At 47.6% G+C, this 22,057-nt stretch overlaps 2 protein-coding genes across 22 annotated transcripts in view; one reads left to right on the top strand and one right to left on the bottom strand.

The window, feature by feature from the left end:
- The window catches only part of AFG3L2 (AFG3 like matrix AAA peptidase subunit 2), a 31,050-nt gene extending 14,053 nt beyond the window's left edge, over positions 1-16,997 (bottom strand). For both annotated transcript variants that reach the window (XM_084964078.1, XM_021096024.2), the window contains exons 1-8: positions 16,766-16,997; positions 12,404-12,503; positions 11,940-12,017; positions 8,964-9,070; positions 8,693-8,845; positions 6,704-6,778; positions 3,466-3,590; positions 981-1,254 (exon numbers count right to left, since the gene is read on the bottom strand). In XM_084964078.1, the coding sequence (XP_084820204.1) occupies positions 981-1,254; positions 3,466-3,590; positions 6,704-6,778; positions 8,693-8,845; positions 8,964-9,070; positions 11,940-12,017; positions 12,404-12,503; positions 16,766-16,882 (1,029 nt within the window). In that variant the 5' untranslated portion in view covers positions 16,883-16,997. The remainder of the gene's footprint in view (positions 1-980; positions 1,255-3,465; positions 3,591-6,703; positions 6,779-8,692; positions 8,846-8,963; positions 9,071-11,939; positions 12,018-12,403; positions 12,504-16,765) is intronic.
- Positions 16,998-17,237: 240 nt separating this feature from the next.
- PRELID3A (PRELI domain containing 3A) overlaps positions 17,238-22,057 on the top strand; it is a 70,502-nt gene continuing 65,682 nt past the window's right edge. For all 20 annotated transcript variants that reach the window (XR_014807574.1, XR_014807572.1, XR_014807571.1 and 17 more), the window contains exon 1: positions 17,238-17,356. The gene's annotated coding sequence lies outside the window, so the exon portion shown is untranslated. The remainder of the gene's footprint in view (positions 17,357-22,057) is intronic.

Raw genomic sequence — 22,057 nt, 5'->3', positions numbered from 1 at the left:
AAGTTACCAGGCCAGAGGCTGAACTGGAGCTACAGCTGCAGGCCTATGCCACAGCCACAGAAACACAGGATCTGAGCTGCATCTGTGACGTACACCACAGCTCACGGTAACGTCGGATCCTTAATCCACTGAGTGAGGGCAGGCACCGAACCCGTGTCCTCATGGACACTAATTGGGTTTGTTACTGCTGAGCTACAATGGGAACTCCAAGTATGTGAAATTTTTAAGTCCTTTCTTTACTATTATACTTCCAATTTTCATTTTGCTTATTTTCTTTCCTTCGAAATCCCAAAAATGAAGGAAAAAAATCTAATAACAATGAACTTCAAAAGAATACTGTGTCCGTTCAAGTGCTATATTTGAGTTGTAGAGGTGCCTAAGGATGATGTGAACAGGTAATTAAGTAACAGCAAATTATAAAATATGACTTTTGATCCAAATAGGGATGTAGGACATGAAGTCAGGGAAATGATTCCCTTTACAAAGGATTCCTTTAAGGTAAACTTTATTAATGGCTTTTTTAAAGAACTAGTTAAACATTTTCTATTCATTTACTTAATGACTGAGTCTGGCCCTGGGAACTCAAAGATCAGTAAGGCTGCCCGTTGCCAGCAGGGGGCACAGGGAGGTCGGTCGGGGGAGGGACAGCAGGGTCACAGAAGAGGCAGTAGGCTCCAGGGCTCCAGCTGCTGAGATGGGGCATCTCAATCATGCTGTGGGGCGGGGGGTGAGGGGAGAGGATATGCATCCCTTTGGGAACAGACACACTACGTGCAAAAACACATTCACACAGCACAGCCAACCTGAAACACTCTTGGGATAAACAGGGACTAGTCAGCTAAGACGGAGGAAGGAGAGAAAAACAGCTCCTTTATAAAGCAAGCAAACTTCGTAAAATCATAACTTCAGAGATCAAGAAATACCCCACAACATTTTGGGGTTAATGAGGGGAAAAATCACCTTCTGAAAGGTAGTCTTACCTTGGGGATTTTTGCTCCCAGGTCTTGATACTGCTTTGGGTTTTTCAGGAAGTTCACAAACTCCATGATCTCTAGCTTGGCCTCCTCGCAGCCGGCCACATCTTTGAACTTGACGTCTATCTCGTCCTTTAAGACCTTGGCAGTAGTCTCTCCCACACTGAAGAGTCCACCCATGCCCCGGCCAGAGCGGCCAATGCCGGCCGGCCCCCTCCGGATGGTGTAGAGCAGGAAGGCGATGATGAGCGCGGTGGGCAGCATGCTGAGCAGGAAGGAGCTGGAGGCACACGGTGATGCTCAGGGTGCCGCCCCTATCCCATCCCCTGGCCCCACCCAGGCGGAACTACACATTCTGTCTGGGCGACACCAGGACATCCCCACACTTATCTGAGGCACAAGGGGATCAGTGTGTCAACATCCCTAAAGCAGACGCTCAGAAAACCCCATTCTCAACATGCATGCTGCCCAGCAGGACTCCACTACCGCCCTGAGAACCACTGCCTGTGCGAACTGCGGCCCTGGGATTTACCAGCATCACACCCGAGTTTCCAAGACATTTCTTTCCAAGTCCTCACTTAAGATCTTAATGTATATGCAGCACTAGGAACTATACCTAGTCACTTACGATGGAGCATGATGGGGGATGATGTGAGAAAAAGAAAGTATGTGTGACTTGATCACTTTGCTGTACAACAGAAAACTGACAGAATGCTGTAAACCAACTATAATGGAAAAAATAAAAATCATTAAAAAAAAAAAAAAAAGAGAATCTTAAGAGTTCCTGTTGTGGCGCAGTGGAAATGAATACAACTAGGAACCATGAGATTTCAGGGTTCCATCCCTGTCCTTGCTCAGTGTGTTAAGGATCCGGCATTGTCGTGAGCTGTGGTGTAGGCTGTAGATGCGGCTCAGATTCCACGTTGCTGTGGCTGTGGCGTAGGCCGTCGGCAATAGCTCCAATTAGACCCCTAGCCTGGGAACCTCTATATGCTGCAAATGCAGTCCTAAAAACAGAAAAGACCAAAAAAAAAAAAAAAAAAAAAAAAAAAAACAAACAAAAAAAACTTAATGTGATTCTGGTGTGATCCTGAGCAGAAACTGCAGTTCTCTTATTAGACTGCATCAGCTTACTCTGAGAAGATGTCTTCAAATACCCACTCCCTGCTGAGCGAACAGCACACACTTTGAAAAGTCCCATGTACCGTGGGGAAAGCTGTCCCCGCCAGGCTGTGCAGCCCACAGACCCCATGCCTGCGCCCTGCTTTCTGTCTGTCTTAATGAAGTCAATTTCAACACAACTATGGTCACAGATAGGTACTTATTCTGGGTATTACAATGCAATTTAGTTTAACTTACCCTAAGAAATTTAGATCAAAACCAGGTTCACGGTTTAGGTGAAAAAACAAAGTAAGAATAAAACCAGGATTAGCTGTCTAATTTTTCATCTATTATAAAATTTTATTATAAAGTTTTAAATGCTGCTACAGAAGGCAGCAAAAACCATGAATAATATACTTTTGGATTATTTCTAGAAAAATCAACACCACCCCACCCTACCCCCGCCCCGACAGACAGCAAAGGTTTAAAGAATGGTACAACAAGACGTTGTACAGAATCTTGGCACTGGCCTATAAAGTTAAGCAATGATATGACAGCCTCAGGGGCTGAGGGACAGAGCACATGGGAAACACTCTCAACAGTGAGCTGGATCTCAATACTGCAGGCGGGTCTACACAACCAAGACTTAAGAGAATCCCTAAAGTTAAGACCATCAGCTCAAGTAACAGGCTAGCTACCCATTTTTCTGCTCTTTCACATGTACAAAAAAATTAAGCCTTACTTCTACTTTCACGCTCAACAGGGTAACTCTTTATTTTTTTATTTTTTTATTTTCCCACTGTACAGCAAGGGGGTCAGGTTATCCTTACATGTATACATTACAATTACATTTTTTCCCCCTCAACAGGGTAACTCTTAAGTCAAGGTGTACGTTCTATACTCCCTGCAAATGGGGTGAGCATGGGTACCTAGTGGGGTGTATATGGGTGAGCGCTTGAAGGCCTACAAAGTGGCTCAAAGACAGGCAGCCCCTGCAGGCAAGAAGGCCTTCCTGATGTGGGCTTTCTAAAGACCGATCAAGGACCCCCAAGGCAAGAAGCAACTCTGACCAGAGAGAAAGAGGCATTACCTCTGTGAACTACAAAAGCAGGATAGTTAAAAGGCGGGACTGCTATTCTTTAACACAAAGGGGCTCTTTATGTTAAAATCCTACTGAAGGGCAGTGACTGGACATTAACCCCAAACCACTGCTTCATCAAGATAAATATCAACGTGTAGAAAACCAACCAGTCACTAGCAAAAACTAGTAAGTCACCAGTGGTTTAAAAGAACTTGGCCAAATTGAGACAGGCCTGTCGAGAATAGAACGTGGGGACAGAGCGCCAGCAGCCCTGCACAGGCTCTGCATCCTCCCTGCTTCTCTGCTCACCCGTCACTCTCAGCGATGTAGACCACGGGGACCCGATTCTCCCCTTCGATGCCCAGCTCCTGCTGTAAAGTTTCCAGATTCCGCTCGAAGGTGTCCACACTGCCAATATTGAACCAGACGTACTGCTGTAAAAACAGGAAAACAAAACATCTTAATGAAGAGGAAACAAAGGGCTTGATTCACTAAAGGGATTAACTTTCTAAGAACTTTTCAGCAATGTTGCAAATTTACACATTAAAAACTACAGCAATATTACAAAACTGGTTTTAACAATGCAGTGATTACGTCCCACTCAGAGGGAACACACTGGGCAAGCTTCGGCAAAGAAGCATTTCTCTTTGGTGGTATTATTCCTCTGTGCTCCTAAAATCATCATCTCAGAAAAATGAAAACTCTACTTGAAAAGACAATCCTTTTCATAAATAAACAGGTGTTCTTTTCTGCTTGTCCATTTCCCAGGAATTTCTTAGCGGCCTCATCCCAAACTAAAAGCCACTGTGTGCAGTGACGGTGGCTACAGTTTCCACCTGCTCAGGCCTCAGAAGGCAGCCTGCCTGAAATGGTGCCAGACGCTCCCCTCTGCTCACTCAGCCAGTGAGCTTCTGGGCCTAGAGGCGATGGCTGTGATGGCCACAAGCACAGGACTCCCACTGTGCTAGCGTTTACTGTCCCCATTTCACAGAGGAGAAAACTACAAGGTGACTTCACTGCCCACTGCTACCCACCTAGTAAGCAGGCCAGTGACACTAACCACCTTTTATACACAACTAGGGCTCCTAACAACTCACACCTGGGAGTTTACCACATGCTGGACCCTGTTCCAAGCACCCTGTGAGTGTCACCTGCACTGAGCAGCACAAAAGGACTGTGCTCCCCTCTGCCCTGCGATCACTGAGCATATAAAACTCAGATAATTCAGAAGTGCACGCAGACAAAAGCAACGTCACCCCCCCTTCCTCCAAATGCCTGGGTTACTGAGTGGGGACCTAACCGGTGTCCCATCCAGTGCGTAAAAACAAAAGACGCGGAGTATGCTGTACAGTGGTAGACAACAGCTCCTAGTAAGTTGTTCACAGACAAAGCTACACAATCCCTGTAGTTACCAGCTCCCAACATGCCAATAACAGATTAATCATGTGACTGAACGGCCCCTAACTTAGCTCCTACCATCGTGGGGAAGTCAGCTCACCACTGACTCACATCAGAGAACTGAGAGGACTAAGGGCTGGCAGCCTAAGATCCCGGGACACTGTCTAGGTGAGATCCAGGGTGTGTGTGGCAGGGCAGCTTGAGATCCTGGATGTGGTCTAGGTGAGACCCTGGGGGCAGGGGGCAGCTCTGCAGGTGGTCCTTATGCACTCAAGTCTGACCTACTTCATCCACTGAGGTCTGAGTTCTTAAGGAGTCCTGGAATCATCCTCATCTTACAGATAAAGACGCCCACTCAGGCCTCACAGCTGTCAAGAGCGAGTTTATCTGCGGCCAAGCCTACTGGACTCCAGAGCCTGTGCTTCACAGCCTAGCATGGCAGTTAGTACCGCTGCCCCCCAGGCAGCAGCACACTGAGGATGTGGAAGCTCTGAACACCATCTTTATCAAACAAGCCATCAACACATCCTCTGTAGAAAAACTAAAGAAATGTAAACACAGTGAAACAAAAAGCATCCATATCTTCCACACCCAGAAGCAAACACTATTAGCAATTCTTGTGTGTGTATTTTTTTTTTGTCTTTTGTCTTTTTAGGCCCGCACCCGTGGCACATGGACGTTCCCAGGCTAGGGATCCAATTGGAGCTCACAGCAGCACCAGATCCTTAACCCGCTGAGCGAGGCCAGGGATAGAACCCACAAGCTCATGGTTACCAGTTGGATTCGTTTTCACTGCACCACAATGGGAACTCTACTATTAGCAATTCTGATGTCATTCTTTCAAAATTTCATCACGCCCCCTCTATAATCTTGAAAGATGCACAATTTTGAAGAGAAATCAATATAAACCCTTAACTGTAATACAATGGAGAGATAAATAGTAATTTACAATAAGATGGTATGAACTTGCACAGTGAAGGCTTGTGCATGCCAATGCTAGGTGTCAACACCGCCCTCCTGAGAATCAGGGTGCCAGGTGGAGGCTAAAGCAGGGACGTGAGAGCACCTACCGCTGACCAGGGAGGGGCCTAATGTGGCCATTCATCTGTCTAAGCTTTTGCCCTGTGAACGATGCCTTGGAGGACATCATCATACAGACATCTGTACATGCATCCTTAGTTATTCCCTAGGATGATTGCTGAAGCGAAATTACTGGGCGTGCTGCCAATATGTACGCTGCCCAACTGTCCCCTTGAAAGGGAGTGTCAATTTAGTTCCCGCACCAAAAGTCTGAGGAACAGTTCTGAGAAAAAAAAAAAAAGTACCATGGTTATTAATGAACATTTCATCAAGAAAATGAAAACAACTTTCCTTGAAGTGACTGAAATACTGGAATCCTAGGACTTTACAGATTTTCTTAAGTTTACTGACATCAGAGGGATGGTGACCATCAGTCCCCATTTTCCTTAAATGCTGCCCCTCCAGGCAGGATGAAGGGTGAAATTCATCCAAAGGGAGCAGGGATGCAGCCTGGGGGAGGGGTCTGGCCTCGCTGGAGGGGCAAAGACCACAAGCCGCCCTCCCAGGACTGAGAATGGGCCTGGGGTCTGGCCCAGGGGAGGGCTGGGGACACCCTGGGAATCATAATCCCTTCAACCTAATCTGGGATCTCTGGAACAGAGTTCAAGCCAGTTGGACAAGAAATATAAATGTTCTTTAAAAATAAAAGAAAAAGTGGAAATTATTATAATATCCCGAAACAGTTGGGATATGACCAGAATGCTTCTTAAACTGATTTGACAAAAGCTGTCTCAAAACATAAGCAATTCAGATTTTAAGTTTTTTTTTTTTCCCTTAACCAAACAATTGTTTTCTCAGTCTTGTAAAATCATAGACACTGGAATACTGAAAATTAGACTTCTTAAAGGTACAGCCAAAATGATTACCAAAACCAAACCAAAAGCAAAACCCCTGACCCAATCCTCATACACAACTGTGGACACAACACTCATATTCTAACTGTCAGTGGAGGTCACAACAGCTGGCACGGCCAGGGTTATGTGGCTGCCACATGTGAGGGGATGTTTGCTTCTGCTTTAAATCTGAAACCTTTATGTACAGCTATTTCAAAGCAAATAAAACCACTTACTCCATCAACAGGAGTTTTTCCTGGCGTAAAAGTCACTCGAACAAAACGCTTGTTGACGACTTCCAGTCTGTCTACCTGGAATTTTAAAATGTTAAGCATTCAAACATAAATTTACAGAAAGACTTGAAATAAACTTTTAGGCTTGCTAAAGTGCATATATTTCAGACAAACAGGAAGCATGACTGATAATGTAAGGGTACCCCATGTTCCCCTCCAGCTTGAGATTGGGAAAGTGCACACCTTCCAGTATTTCCGGGGTCCGGTGCTTGTAGGTAAGCATGGTCTGGCCTGGACGCTACCAAACTGCTCTCCGAGGTGGCCCTGCAGCCCCATTCCTGGCAGACTCTCCCGTTGCTCTGCGTCCACACCTGTTATTCTAAGACGTACTAACTCTCACCACTTTATGGATATAAATGGTTTAATCTTGTTTTTTTCCTGCAAACTCCCAACTATTCAGGATTCTTAAGATCACGGGAAAACTTCTGACTGCCACAGAGCTGGGTGCTTTGGGGAGGCTTGCTTCCTGTTACAATCAAGTCCTCTCTGGCAGGAAGTCTGGAAGGTATGAGTCAAAAATACCAAGGAAGGGAGTCCTGGAAGATTCCAGGAGCTGGGAGAGGGGACTCGCATCTGGACAGGAGTGACCAGAGGACTCTGCCCCCATGCAACTGCTGCAGCAAGGGCAGGTGGCAGGTCAGGAGGGGACATGCATACAGACTCCTGCCCAGGCCTGTTCCCACCTGGAAGGACAGGAGTCACCTCTCAGAAAGCAGGCTCCCACAACACCTGGGAATTAGGTATAGGACAGCCTCACTTCATGAGAGAAACAGCTGCTGCAAAAATCTGAGGAATCATCTCCATTTTGTCCAACCTCACCTTTCAGTACAATCTTTAAGAATAATTTTACATTCTTTGTATTTCTTCAGTAAGTATTAATATCTTTTTGTTGTTGTTTTTGCTTTTTAGGGCTGCACTTGTGGCATATAGAAGTTTCCAGGCTAGGGGCTGAATTGGAGCTATAGCTGCCGGCCTACACCCCAGCCACAGCAACATGGGATCTGAGCAGCATCTGCAACCTACACCACAGCTCACAGCAACGCCAAATCCTTAACCCACTGAGCAAGACAAGGGCTCAAACTGCAGGCTCATGGATACTAGTTGGGTTCATTTCTGCTGCGCCACAAAGGGAACTCCAATATTAATATCTTTACTTTAGGAGTTCCTGTTGCAGTCCAGTGGGTTAAGCATCTGGTTTCGCCACAGCTGCGGCTGAGATCTGATCCCTGGCCCAAGAACTGCCACATGCTGTGGATGCAGCCAAAAAATAAAAATATTTTATTTTATTCATTTTATTGATGAAAAGTCCAGTAGGAATAGGTTAAATAATTTCCCCCAGGTTACAGAGCCGGCCTATCGCTGGCACTCTTACCACCACGTTATTTCATCAATTCTAAAATAGACACTTTTCGTATTTTAACCTTTCAGAAACTGGAATGCATTTGACAATAGATGGGATTTATAATTTCATTGGCGGTTTACTAAATCTTTCTTATTAACAGATAAAATAATGTAGATCTCAAAATCCACAGCATCTTAAATATGCTGACACAGGCTTACTGAACAACCCAGCATGTAGTCACAAGCTCCCTCCCAGGCCCTCACTGTGAACAGTCACTCTTACAGTCACACCAGGCCCATGGAAACAAAAGGCAGTATGGACAGAAAGGAGGTGGGAGAGGCAGGCAGGCCCACAGCAGGCAGGAGAGGCATGGGGGGCACAAGCCAGGATGGAGCAGAGGGGACCCCAGAGCAGCAGTCAGAGCAGTGGCTCCCAAGCTTGGTGCCCACGGGACAAGGACAGGAGTCTGTGGCAAAGCTGGGGACTGTGGGCTCAAACGAGCCCGGCTAACTCGCTGGCTGTTTATGGCTCTCCTGAATGCTAATTCCACCCTTTGGACAGGACAGCCGGAAACCCCATGATGAACTCACCACTCCTTTGGAGAGATAGTTATTGACAAAGTCCTTCCATGTGATTTCTCTGCCAGAGCTCCTGAACAGGAAGTAAAGCATGACTCCGCCCCAAAACAGAGCCGTCCACAGAAAGTACATCCTGAATTCCTTGTCATCCCACGGAACATCACCCTGGGCAAGAAGAGTGCAGTGTCACAATAAGGTCAACACTGTGCTGGGCATAAATCCTTCCCAACCTCTCCTGAGGCCACCTTGAGCCTCAAAATCAACACACAGTTAACAATCAAACCTTCTGGAACCTGGACCACCAGTGAGAATCATCCTTCTTGCCACCTCGTTTTCCACCGCCACCAACACCTCCTCCAGACGCACGTGGGGCAGCCGCCGGCTTTGGTTCTGTTCATAGATAGAGAGTGTACACAGCAGGACTGTGGAATTTTGTATCTCTAAACAATGTTTTCATTAATACAGTTTAATAAAGGCTTATTGCAAAACACAATGGCAACTGATCGGTTATTAAACAGTGTCATGAGGTTTATTTTATTTATTTATTTGTTTATTTTTTTGTCTTTTTTTTTTTTTTGCTATTTCTTGGGCCGCTCCCGCGGCATATGGAGGTTCCCAGGCTAGGGGTCAAATCGGAGCTGTAGCCACTGGCCTAAGCCAGAGCCATAGCAACGTGGGATCCCAGCCGCATCTGCGACCTACACCACAGCTCATAGCAACGCCGGATCGTTAACCCACTGAGCAAGGGCAGGGACCGAACCCGCAACCCCATGGTTCCTAATCGGATTCACCAACCACTGCACCACGACAGGAACTCCTGTCGTGAGGTTTAGAGAGAGCGTTAACACCTGGGGGGGTCCCAGTACTCCCAACACATGACCTCACAACAGCTGCACAACAATGCAAGGAGTGGGGCACACAACCCGACCTGTCTCACAGACCGAACTGTGGCTCTGCTGGACTCAGGGATGTGCAGACGGGCCCCAGTTCCCAGCTGAAGGTAACAAGGAGGTGTCCTCCCCATGCCCCTGAAGGGGAACACTGTTAACTGTCTCTTCTGCAGAGAAGACATGATTTTGGTAACTGACAAAACATAAAGCCACCTAGCACCCTGCCTCATCCACCTAAAATCTGTTTGTAAGAATCTGAAATCAGCCACTGTCATGGGTTGAACTGTGTCCTCCAAACGCACATGTCAGAGCCCTACTCCCCTACGACATTATTGGCAGACAGTGTCTTTACCAAAGTAAGCAGGTTACAGTGAGGTCACATCAGTGGGTCCTAATCCAATTGGACTAATGTTGGTATGAAGGGGGGCCACCTGGACACAGGCGTGCATAGAGAAAAGACGGTACGTGCGGAGTCACAGGGAGGCGAGCCCAGCCGGCAAAGGCCCGGGACAGACCCTGCCCTCATGCCCTCAGGACCTTGGACCTGAGAGACAGACATCCTGTCATCTCTGACATTCAGCTGTGGCCCCCCGGCTGGGGCAGCCCTAGGAAGCTAACACAGGCACTGCTATCTTCCTCCATCCACTTGTCTGTCCTCTCCAAGACCCTCCATACCATCCTAACATATTCAACTACTGGGAAGCCACCCCCCACTGTGTAGGCCCTTGGCAGCAGGCCCCCAGCACCTCCAGTGGCTTTGTGGCCTGGGGCTTCCTGCCGTGTTCACCCAGTGTTCAACCACCATGCTGCACACATGAGCTTCTGCAGCCCCAACCTAGGTGAGGCAGGGGCTGAGAGGCACAGGCCCCAAAGGTGCTGAAAGATGACCCATGTATTTTGAGACAGAGTAACACAGATGCAAAAGGTTTGCAATAGGTTATGTTTAAAAAGTGGACCAGGGAGTTCCTGTTGCGGCTCAGTGGGTTAAGAACCAGCGTTGCTATAGGCTGCAGTGTAGGCTGCAGATGTGGCTGGGATCCGGTATTGCTGTGTCTGTGGTATAGGCCTGCAGCTGCAGCTGCAGGTGTCTGGGAGGATGTGGGTTCAATCCCGGCCTTGCTCAGTGGCTTAAGAATCTGGCATTGCTGCAAGCTGTGGTGTAGGTTGCAGATGCGGCTGGGATCTGGCATTGCTGTGGCTGTCGTGTAAGCCTGAAGCTGCAGCTCTGATTTGACCCCTAGCCTGGGAACTTCCATATGCTACAGGTGTGGCCAAAAAAAGAAAATAAATAAATAAAAATAAAAAACAAAAAGTGAGAGTTCCCATCGTGGCACAGTGGTTAACGAATCCAACTAGGAACCATGAGGTTGCGGGTTCGGTCCCTGACCTTGCTCAGTGGGTTAACGATCCGGTGTTGCCGTGAGCTGTGGTGTAGGTCACAGACGCGGCTCGGATCCCGCGTTGCTGTGGCTCTGGCGTAGGCCGGTGGCTACAGCTCCAATTCAACCCCTAGCCTGGGAACCTCCATATGCCATGGGAGCGGCCCAAAGAATATAGCAAAAAGACAAAAACAAAACAAAACAAAAAAAAAACCCCACAAAAAGTGGACCAATTATCATTAATCAGCCCCAAACCAAGATTAACAGGGAGCTGCCCAGTCACCAGCACCTAGTCACCATCAACCCTCAGTGGCACCTCTCCCTCTCTCATCCCTGGCCTGGACCTTGTGCTCTGCATTCTTTGAGCATGTATTTGTCTCTCTGACTAGATCTAAGTTCACTTAAAAACAAGGGCTGTGTTATCTTTCCTCATGTTTCCCTAGAAAGAAGGAAAGGATTCCCAACCGAATGCCAACACATGCCAGGCACTGTGCTAAATGCTATCACAGTGTGAAATGGGGGACAGGGGGCTGGGACGTGTATGGTCCCCTGAACGCCAGCTCTGAAAAATCCTGAGTCCCCGAGGTAAGATAAGTCTTCGAAGAACAACTTGAAAACACTACCTTCACAATATATATATCACACAAATTGCACATGTAGATCTCTAAGATTTTTCTTCAGTGGTCTACATTATGTATCAAATATATTTACCAACTACGCAGTTAAATACAACTATGCAGTTAAATACAACTGATACTGATATGACCAGCCAATATCTCTAAGGTGACCTTCAATTAACTCAATTGTAAAAATGACAAGAAAATATGAATAGAGAGTTAAAATAAAATGAAACATAGAATTTTATATGTGTTTGTAACCCACAGTTTCAGAAGTGACTTAAGGTAAGATTTCCTTTGTTCAGTGAAAACTATCAGCAACATCATATTAGGGGAAAACAGTAGATTCAAACATACTCTTTTGAAAAGGTACCTTTTTTCTCTCCCATAACTTCTTTAGGTTCACTAGCTTTTTTTCCATTTTTTCCATTTGGGAAGTATTTTTCAAATCCTGTTAGAAGAAGAAAAAAAAAATGCACATCCTCAAACTCACATCCATCAGGTTTTGTGTATGTGCATTCTTTGTTTTTAAAGCAGCTGATTCATCATTAAAAAGCGTAAGCTGAAAGTGTAACATTGCTTGCGTAGGAGTAAATCAGAGTCTAGGTAATACAGAAGAACAGAGAAAGAAGCCTCAGTGGCATGCCAAGTTCACTTTCGACAAAGGTACCATATTCGGCAGTGACACAGAGCCCCCCAGGAGGTGGGGTGAGTTACAAGAGGAGGCAGGAGTTAGGAATCAACCGCAACACCACTGCCCCTGCTCCTTAAACGCCTGCTGACAGCGAGTCTTTGTAACAAGAATGTCGACCATTATGGCCACAGCAAAGTGTTTACCTTTTGGAGGCCGAGAACAGAATCTTTGGTAAGCAGCGATTACATCTGTCAGAAGAGAATTTCTGCTGGTTTTTGCTTGAGTTGTAGCATATCGATAAAGCTGCAACACAACATATAAATAGAAGCATGAAGGGTATATCAAGATAAGAATTAAAAGAGCCCCACTTCCTAATGTCACAAAGTGGATGAGACCTCTCTCCCTTCAACAGGCAGTTACAGACTAGCACAGAAGGGCCCTCGAAGGGAGGACTAGGGTGGTCCAGCCCTGCCATGCTAGTCCAGCAGGAACTAAGAGACATAAAAGACGACCCAGAGCAAGAGCACTTCAAATCATATCCAATGAAGAGCTGCAGCCTACCTACAATTCTCTACCACCATCTGTTCACTTAACCCGCAGCATTCAAAAGGTAAATTCTGACACGGGATGCCTGCTGTCTCACCTGCAGGGTCTATCACACTGCAAGGTCATTTACCTGAAATTACAGAACAGTGCTGCTTGTGGACACAATGCTAAACTAATCTTAGTGCAAAGATAAGAAAGTTATGGTCCAATGTTTGCTAAAGATATTTAATATATTGTTACCCAGACAAATCCTTTTATCGATACATCTCTGCTTCAAATACGTTGCTAAAAATTGTTTGTAAATACTGTCCAGGTAAAATCAGAGTATAATGTGAACAAACAGAACGAGCTTCCTATTAAATTTTTAGCTGCACAATTAAAATCAATCTATGGCAAGGTTCACTGAGGGGATACATCCAAACCTGGCAGTGAAAAAGTTCAAGTAACCCTACCCATTTGCAAAGTGAAAATCACCACCATTTTTTAGGAGGACAAGCTTTTACATACAGGTGAGAATGTTTAGAGGTCATCTGTATTAATGTCTCTCATTTACTTCCTTTATGGTCTGATGAGAAAAATAAAACATCACAAACCATATAAAATTCCTTCACATGCACTAGTATGACCATAATCGGATCTGTAGAAACTGGGGCCCCATATCCTGCTGGGGGGTGGGAACCCCTGCAGCCATTCTGGAAAAGCTGGGCACTCTCGAATGTTAATGCAGAGTTACCGCACGACCCAGAAAATCCACTCCTACTCAAGAAAACTGAGAATGTATGTTCATACAAAACCCTGTGCGTGCACGTTAACAGCAGCATTATTCATAACAACCAAGAAGCGGAAACAACCGAAATGTTCACCTGCTGACAATAAACAGATAAAATGTGGAATACACTCACGATGGAAGGTGTTTTTTTTTTTTTTTTTTTGCTTTTTAGGGCCACATCTGCAGCATATGGAAGTTCTCAGGCTAGAGGTTGAATCAGAGCTGTAGCTGCCAGCCTACACCACAGCCACACCAGATCCGAGCCATGTCTGCAACCTACACCACAGCTCACGGCAACACGGATCCTTAACCCACTGAGCAAGGCCAGCCATTGAACCCATGTCCTCATGGATACTGGCTGGATTCGCTACCATTGAGCCAAAATGAGAACTCCCTCATCGTAGAATTTTATCTATCTGTAAAAAATGAAAGAAATACTGAAACATGCTACCATGAAACCTTTTTTTTTTTGGTCTTGTCTTTTTAGGGCTGCACCTGAGGAATATGGAGGTTCCCAGGCTAGGGGTCTAATCAGAGCTGTTGCTGCCGGCCTACACCACAGCTCACGGCAATGCCGGATCCTTAACCCACTGAGCAAGGCCAGGGATCGAACCCACAACCCCATGGCTCCTAGTCAGATTCATTTCTGCTGTGCCAAGACAGGGAATGCATGCTGTGAAACCTTGAAAACATTACTCTGTTAAAAAAAAAAAAAAAAGACACAAAAAGCCACATATTACATGATTCCATTTATACGAAATGTCCCAAACAAGCAAATCTATAGAGACTGCAGACTGGTAGTGGCCTGGGGCTGGGGGAGTGTCTGGGGGAGAAACGGGGAGCAACTGCTCATGCTTATAGTGCTTTCTTCTGGGTGATGAAAATGTTCTGAAATTAGACAGTAGTCATGGTTTGCACAGCCTTATGAACATACTAAAAACCAAGGAAAGTGCACTCTAAAACAGTGGATTTTATGATATCTGGATTAAAAAATGACAATTAAAAAAAAAAATGAGCTGACTTAACTTCACAGTTAAAAGCAACAGAAATCCTGACACCATTCGTAGCCCACAGCAATGCAGCTGAGAATGTGGAGCTTCTGTTGTGTTGGGCCCTCTCCGAAGCCTGGGAATATTCGGCCTAAGAAATAACGACTGATAATGGACAGGAGTGTGCCACATGTGAAAAAATATCTTCCAATGTCAAATCCATTAAGGGTGTGGATTAAAATGAACCATTACCCAAGCTGGACAGGAAAACAAGTTACTGAATGTCGGGTCTAGGCCAGGTGCTGCCAAGCAGTGGGGAGTCCACAGGGGGACCAGAACCAGCGAGGAAGTTCCCTTCATGGCTTAGCAGTTAACAAACCCAACTAGGATCCATGAGGTTGCGGGTTTGATTCCTGGCTTCGCTCAGTGGGTTAAGGATTCGGTGTTGCTGTGAGCTGGGGTGTAGGTCACAGATGTGGCTTGGATCCCGAGTTGCTGTGGCTGCGGCATAGGCCGGTAGCTACAGCTCCGGCTGGACCGCTAGCCTTGGAACCTCCATATGCTGTGGGAGTGGTCCTAAAAAGCAAAAAAAAAAAAAAAAAAAAGGAAAGAAAAAGAAAGAAACTCAGACAAATAAGGAAGAGTCCTGGGAACAAATCCAGTCCAGGATGGAACCACAGGTGCAATGGTACAAAACCTGGAAGGAGAAGGAACAGAGGCAGCACAGAGAAGCACGTGGTTATGTTTAAGAGACCTAGGAATGTCACAAGCAAAGTGACACCTAGCCTGAGATTTGAAGGACCTATAGTTCACCAGCCAAACAGTGTCAGAACTTTATGCATCTGCAATGGGAGAAAAGATCTAGTTCCCAGGGTTACTAGTGTGAGGACCAAGTGCAATGACATATGTAAAAGCACTATTAAAACTGCATGGCGATAACTAGATTTAGATTCTCATTTCCAATTATTCTGAAAGCTATTTGAGAGTAAGTGCTCTTTACTGTCACCACATTAAGCAGTTTCTGTGTTACAATAAAGTACAGAACTGGGTACATGGTATGTACTCCATCAACAGTATTAGTTTGTTGACTAACAAGTCCCCTTATACCTCTAGCAGTAATCCCTGAATTTAATGCTGAGAGAACCACCAAAGAAATTTTTTCCCTCAGCTCTCTATGCTAAAATCATTCAAAGAATAATACATATAAAAGAAATTAACTTTAAATTTAGAGCACCTCGATTTGGAGAATTGGCTTTTCTGTTTGACCATATGAGTACTTTTTAGTTGCTTTATCTTCGGTTTTACTCCTCTGAGAATTACACCTAAGAACAGATACCTCACACATCAAATTCTTTTCCCAAGGAACCTCACTGGAAAAACACTTTTACCAGCCGCACAAACCTAAAGGAAAATGCGTCTTCTCAGAGTCCCTTGTAGGTAGCAGAGTAATGCCCTGGTGTCCCCATCCACATTTTCAGGGAAGTACCAGGGAATATGTGTCTGGGGCCTACAAGAGACTTCCTTACACCTCAGCACCGATTCACCGACACTAGGTGCCATTCGAAAGAAAGGACTTTTAGGTAAGATTCCTCCATAAAAATTTCAAACTCACAAGGCAGATCCCTACCTGCTTACTGCATGTCAATAGTCACTAGGAGGGATTAGAGCAAGGAAAGGCAAAGAAATGGACGCAATGCAATAAACGGGAAAAGGCCTAGAGCATGGCAACTCAGAGTAGGAAAGAGGGGATAAGGAGGCTCCGAGGAGGAAACGTCAGGAATGCAGGTGCTATCACCGCCTTTTTAAAAGTGGAGAGGCTGCAAACACTTCCTCAAGGGCAAATGGAGAGTAAGCCCCCGGCTAGGGTCCTGCCCACCAGCCCCCGCGCCTCCGTATGCGGTCGGGGTCAGCCTGCGCGAGGCGAGATTCGCCACGGGCACAGCCGACGTGGGCTACACCGCCGGACAGCCCTGCACGGAGGCTAGGGCCTCGCGGTGACAGAGGGGACACCGTTAATGACCCATTACTAGGCATTGGGGTCCTCCGGGCGCCAACCGCAGGCTGCAGTGACGGACACACCCCCCGGGGCGCAGGGCTCCGGCGGGACCGGCTCCCACACGCTCTGTTTCACCGGCCTCCCGGGCCCAGAGCGGACCCGCCGCTCCGAGGCCCTTCTCCACCCGGGCCCGGTGACCTTGACGCCCGGCGCCGGGCCGGAAGCGGGTTGCGGGCCGGAAGCGGACCGGGGGCGCGGAACTCACCGTCTGCAGGCAGAGCCGTTCTGTGGGTCCCGCGCGGCCGCCAGGCACGAGCGGCGGGGGCAGCCCGCGGGGCCGGCAAGCACCGCGGCCCCACAGCAGCAGGCAGCGGTGCGCCATGGCCGCCGGCGCGCCTCTCGGGCCCAGGCGCGGACTGGAAAGCAGCCTCGATGGCCCGTCAGGATCCGAACGGAGGCCACGGGAGGGTTCGCCCGCGACCCCACGCTCTCCTGACGTCCTTTCGGGCCCCGGCGCGCTGACGTCAGCCGTACCGCGGCGTGCTCTAGGGCCCAGGGCCGTGGCTCCACCCCCGCAGCGTCCGGGACAGGCCGGAGGCGGGGTCTAAAGGAGGTGCTCAGACGGTGGTGGGCGGGGAAGGAGGCGGGGCCTAAAGGAAAAAGGGCGGAGGGCCCGTGCAGCGCAGCGGGCGGAGCTGGAGGCGGGGCCTAAGGGCGGAGCCTGGGGCAGGTGGGACACTTGCAGTAACGCCGCGCGCGCTGGAGCCCCGAGGCTCGCAGAGGCTGCTGAGGCCCCCACAGGTGGCCCCTTCCTTCAGGCTGAGGCGTCCTGGACCTTTTGGGCGTCTCTCTCTAGGTAAGACCCTCATGGAGTGTGTTCTTGAGGGTGTGTTCAGTGGCGCCTTCTCCGCAGCAGCACCGCGGTCGGCTCTGTCAGCTGTGCGGTCCGTTTCTGGACGATGACCCTTCCTGGACAGGACAGGTGCGCCTGCCGAGGGCAGGGGCGGAGGGCTAGAGCAGACTGGGGGACGCGTCTGGGCGGCGGCGGGATGACCCGCCTGGCCAGAGGCCGGGTCCTCATCACCTCCGGGGCACAGCGGGAGAGCGCCGGCCAGGCGGGTTCTGAGGGCGCGGGGATGGCGCGGGAACGCCTCTGGATCTTGCTTCCCTTATGCGCCTCCCTGGGGCGGGGGAGTTTTGCTCCATTTTTGGTCTTTTTTTCTTTTTCCTTTTTTCCTGTGGCTATGGAAGTTGCCTGTCCCGGGAACGAACCCTCACACCTGCCGCAACTTCGGAATTCTTAATGAGCTGCTCCACAGCAGGCATTCGCCTTTTGGTTTCTCCGCTCTGCCTGGGCGTCGGGTGCTTGGTGGGCACTGTTCTGGTTAATTCTGTTGTAATGAGGGCATAGCGAGCAAATGTTACTTCTCTACTTCCCGCCTTTCTTTGTCTCTGGGACCCTTTGGGAGCAGGATGTAGGGTTTCCTCACATGCTCATGCCTCCCTTCTCTCCTCATTTCTGGCTAACTGCCTGCTTTAACATTTCCCCCTTCCCCAAGGAGTCTGGACCCTTAAATTTTTTAAAAAATCAAAGAGTCCGTGGTCTGTTTTCTGTAGCGGCTTTAAGATGGAGCAGGGGCTTTGTCCCTATGTGTGGACAACTGCGTGTGGGGTCCAGACCATCTTGCCATCTGTCAGAGATCAGGGTCTTGGGGTCACTGACAGTGGCAGAGATGGAGAGTAGTGAATATTAGGAGGTTGCAGCCCTGTCCAGTGGATGTTGATAATGCCCATCTTCATGGCGGGACGGGTTGAAATCCCTGGCCTACCATTATCTACAGGTGAAACTGTTGTAATCTAGAAGAAACAAGCTTAAAAAGCAGGTTTAAAAGGCAGAGAGCAAAAATCAGTACAAGTATTATTGTGTCAGAGGTCCAAGTAGAGGTAGAAACCAGATTATGTTTGGTAATACTTCTCTGACTTGGTCAGTGTGGAGTCAACGCTGGGGTTACCCTTCGCAAAAAACCGTGAAGCCATTAAGCCTGTTCATGTATCTTTTGTATGTCTTCTTCCACCTGGCCAGTGGTGTTAATACAGGTGCAACATGTTTTCTTAATTATGGCAGTACCGCTCCCTGCTCAGCTAGGAGGTAGCCCAAGGTCAGACCATTATCCATCACCACACTTGTTAGGGAGTTGAGGAAGGTGGAAAGTGCATTCCCTATGGTTCTGGCTGGAGTAGACAGAGTATCTGACAAGTCACAAAGCATCACCTCCTGGCAGGCAAAGCCTCCTCATGGAGCCACCAAGCCAGTGGCAACTCCAATTCCTGCCAGGATGAGGCCAACTGCATGCCTGAGCCAGGGATGAGAAATGGAAATATTATATACGGATATTCTCACAGGAGCTAAAAAGACAAGGGTACAGGAGTCTATGGTTAATCTTTTATGTATGCATTGGTAGCCCGTGGCTCAGAGGGAACTCACATAGTTGGCACCCTGCAGCCATTTTTTCGGGTGGCTGCAGATAATGAGATATCCCCTCAGAGCACAAGGCCGCACCTGGGATCTGTTTGCCTGAAGAAGCTGGCTCTGCCAGGTGAGGTTGGGGTCTGCTGAGTAGGTATAGCTGGGGCTAAGTGGCCTTGCTTGGATCCCTTCCTTGGGCAGCTGGGTCTTATTTGAGGGAAGAGGCAGTCACAGCATATTTTGTGGAGGAGGTGGAATGCCCCCTTTTCAGTTTCCAAGACAGGGGTAAGTCGTGGACTCCTAGGATGCCAAGAATGCCAGACATAACCAATGGGTGAAATTCTAGGTCCCATCTAGCTCTATTAAGTTCTCTTTAGGTGTCCCCCAGTTGTATTTAATAGGGGTATCTTCGAATAGACCTTTAACATATGGGTTGTGTCTTGTCCCTGAAGATGGCTATAGGATTGTACAGTCTTAAAAGTTTGAGTATATGGTCCCCATGGGTTTAAAAAAAAAAAAGGCAGGGTGCTTTCCCAGTTGTGTTAACATGTATGACTGAGGACAGGTTAAAGTTGGTCCAATTGACCTTGAAGAGAAGCCCTTCTATGGGTGGTTCCCAAGACCAGTGGTACTGGTTAAGGGTGTTGGCCAAGGCTGGGTAGAAGATGGGGCACCTTGGGGCTCCATGGGGTGTGGTGAGCAGACCCAGCAGTTAGTAAGTTTTATTTTCCCTATGGAGTTGCCATTCCATCCCCCTTGTGCGAACACCCAAGGGAAAGGGAGAGATGTCGTGAGAATAATGACTCCATGGTGGTGGCAGTGAACTAGGAGTGAACGGTCCTCTTTAAACCCAGCGTGGACAAAGGAATTTCTTTCCTGGCAGGGGGAGGTTGACCAAACTGGTGAAATGTAAGAGAATAATAGCAAAAATGGCCAGTCCAACACACATTACTTCTGCTAATGATGTGTGTATATATTTAACTTTGGTCTTGTTGATTTTTAAATAGGAGTCTCAGGTCTATCTGGAGGTGTCTTCCTGTTCATAGCCAGGGTCCTGTGTAAACTCAAGAGGAACAGGCTTGATGCAGGACAGGTGGACTCACCTGTTGATCCCTTGTAATTTAACTGCAGTAGGGGGCTGAGAAGGACCTGGTTAACTCCTTCCCACTTGGGCAGTAATTGATCAGAGGGGACCATTCTCTCCGTGTTTTTAGGAAGAAAAAATCTCCCAGCTAAACCTGAAAGGGGTCAGTTTTCTGGCTAGGGGCCAGCAAAACCTGATTTCTGTACTCTGAAATTGCTTTTTTGGACTTGTCCCAGATTAATTAGGTACTTAATAAGCTTACTAGTTTCAGTATCCACCAAAACGTCCAAGGACAAACAGGGCCTACCCTACCTACAGTCATTTCAAAGAGGCTGAGTCTTAGCCCTGTTTTAGGTGCCACTTTGATTCTCAGAAATGCTAGGGGTAAAAAGCTGTGTCAGGATTGTTTTTAAAGTTTGGCCCTTTCAGAGTTCCTGTCGTGGCTCAGCAGAAACAAATCTGACTAGTATCCATGAGGATGCAAATTTCGATCCCTGGCCTCATTCATCACGTTGTGAACTGTGGTGTAGGTTGCAGATGCAGCTCAGATACTGTGTTGCTGTGGCTCTGGTGTCGGCCAGCAGCTACAGCTTCAATTTGACCCCTATCTTAGGAACTTCCGAATGCCTCAGGTGTGGCTCTAAAAAGATTAAAAAAAAAAAAAAAAAAAAGCTTGGCCCTTTCTACCTTTCCTGATGACTGAGGCCTCCAGGCAATGTGGGGGTGGGAGCAAATGCCTAGGGCAGTATAGATTTGTCGTAACCCTAGCTGCAAAAGAGGGACCTTTTCACTTTGTAAAGACCATAGAAGTCTGAACTGAGTAATTATTTCTTTTCATGCCTTTATTATTACCTCCTGAGCTCTCTCTTGTTCTTTTTTTTTTTTTTGTCTTTTGTCTTTTTGTTGTTGTTGTTGTTGTTGCTATTTCTTGGGCCGATCCCACGGCACATGGAGGTTCCCAGGCTAGGGGTCTAATCGGAGCTGTAGCCACCGGCCTACATGGAGGTTCCCAGGCTAGGGGTCTAATCGGAGCTGTAGCCACCGGCCTACGCCAGAGCCACAGCAACGCGGGATCCGAGCCGCGTCTGCAACCTACACCACAGCTCACGGCAACACCGGATCGTCAACCCACTGAGTAAGGGCAGGGACCGAACCCGCAACCTCATGGTTCCTAGTCGGATTCGTTAACCACTGCGCCACGACGGGAACTCCTCTCTCTTGTTCTTGTTGGAAAGGTTTCTGCTCATCCAGTAAAGTGTCAAGAAAGACTGTGAGGTATTTATATCCTTGAGCAGACAGCATCTAGGTAAAGCCTATTTGCCACTGCTCCCCTAGGTAGATTCCTGTTCTTTGGACTGGCAGGGGGAGATGTGGAGGCCTTAGTTCCCCACCTAAGTAACGTATATTGCAGACTGTTGTAACCTCTAGGATAGTCTGAGAAAGGCCTATGCCAAAGACGACTGTTATTATAGTAACATATATTGCAGACGGTTGTAACCTCTAGGATAGTCTGAGAAAGGCCTATGCCAAAGACGACTTTTATTATAGTAACATATATTGCAGACGGTTGTAACCTCTAGGATAGTCTGAGAAAGGCCTATGCCAAAGACGACTTTTTCCCCCAGGCTAATCCAAGCATCCCTCCCCAGATGAGAGAAATCATGGGGTGATTTTAAAGTTTTCCATTGTAATGCTCTGGGCAGCATTATTGTTTGTTCCTTAATCCACCAGCCATCAGGGCCCTTTTGGTACCCCCTACTTCTAACCCACTCTAGCTCCTTGATTATGTCCTGGGATGGCAAAAGATGGCTGAGGGTTCATATATGAGAGAGTAAGGTGGCTTGAGTTGAAGGGGTTTTAAGAGCTATACCCTTACTGTCTTGTTGGCCAAGTTGTTTTCTTTTATTATATTTGAGTTGCCTTTCTCATGTCCTTTGCAGTGGATAACTGCCACCTCCTTAGGGTCTTGTGCAGCCTCTAGGAGTTCTAAAAATCTCCAGGCAGTG

The sequence above is a fragment of the Sus scrofa genome, chromosome 6 (genome assembly GCF_054392235.1).
Source record: "Sus scrofa isolate SSC_HxYL_T2T_F1_AM1 chromosome 6, Sscrofa_HxYL_maternal_Yorkshire_Landrace_v2.0, whole genome shotgun sequence".
Lineage (NCBI taxonomy): Eukaryota > Metazoa > Chordata > Mammalia > Artiodactyla > Suidae > Sus > Sus scrofa.
This window is presented reverse-complemented; position numbering and strand designations above follow the sequence as displayed.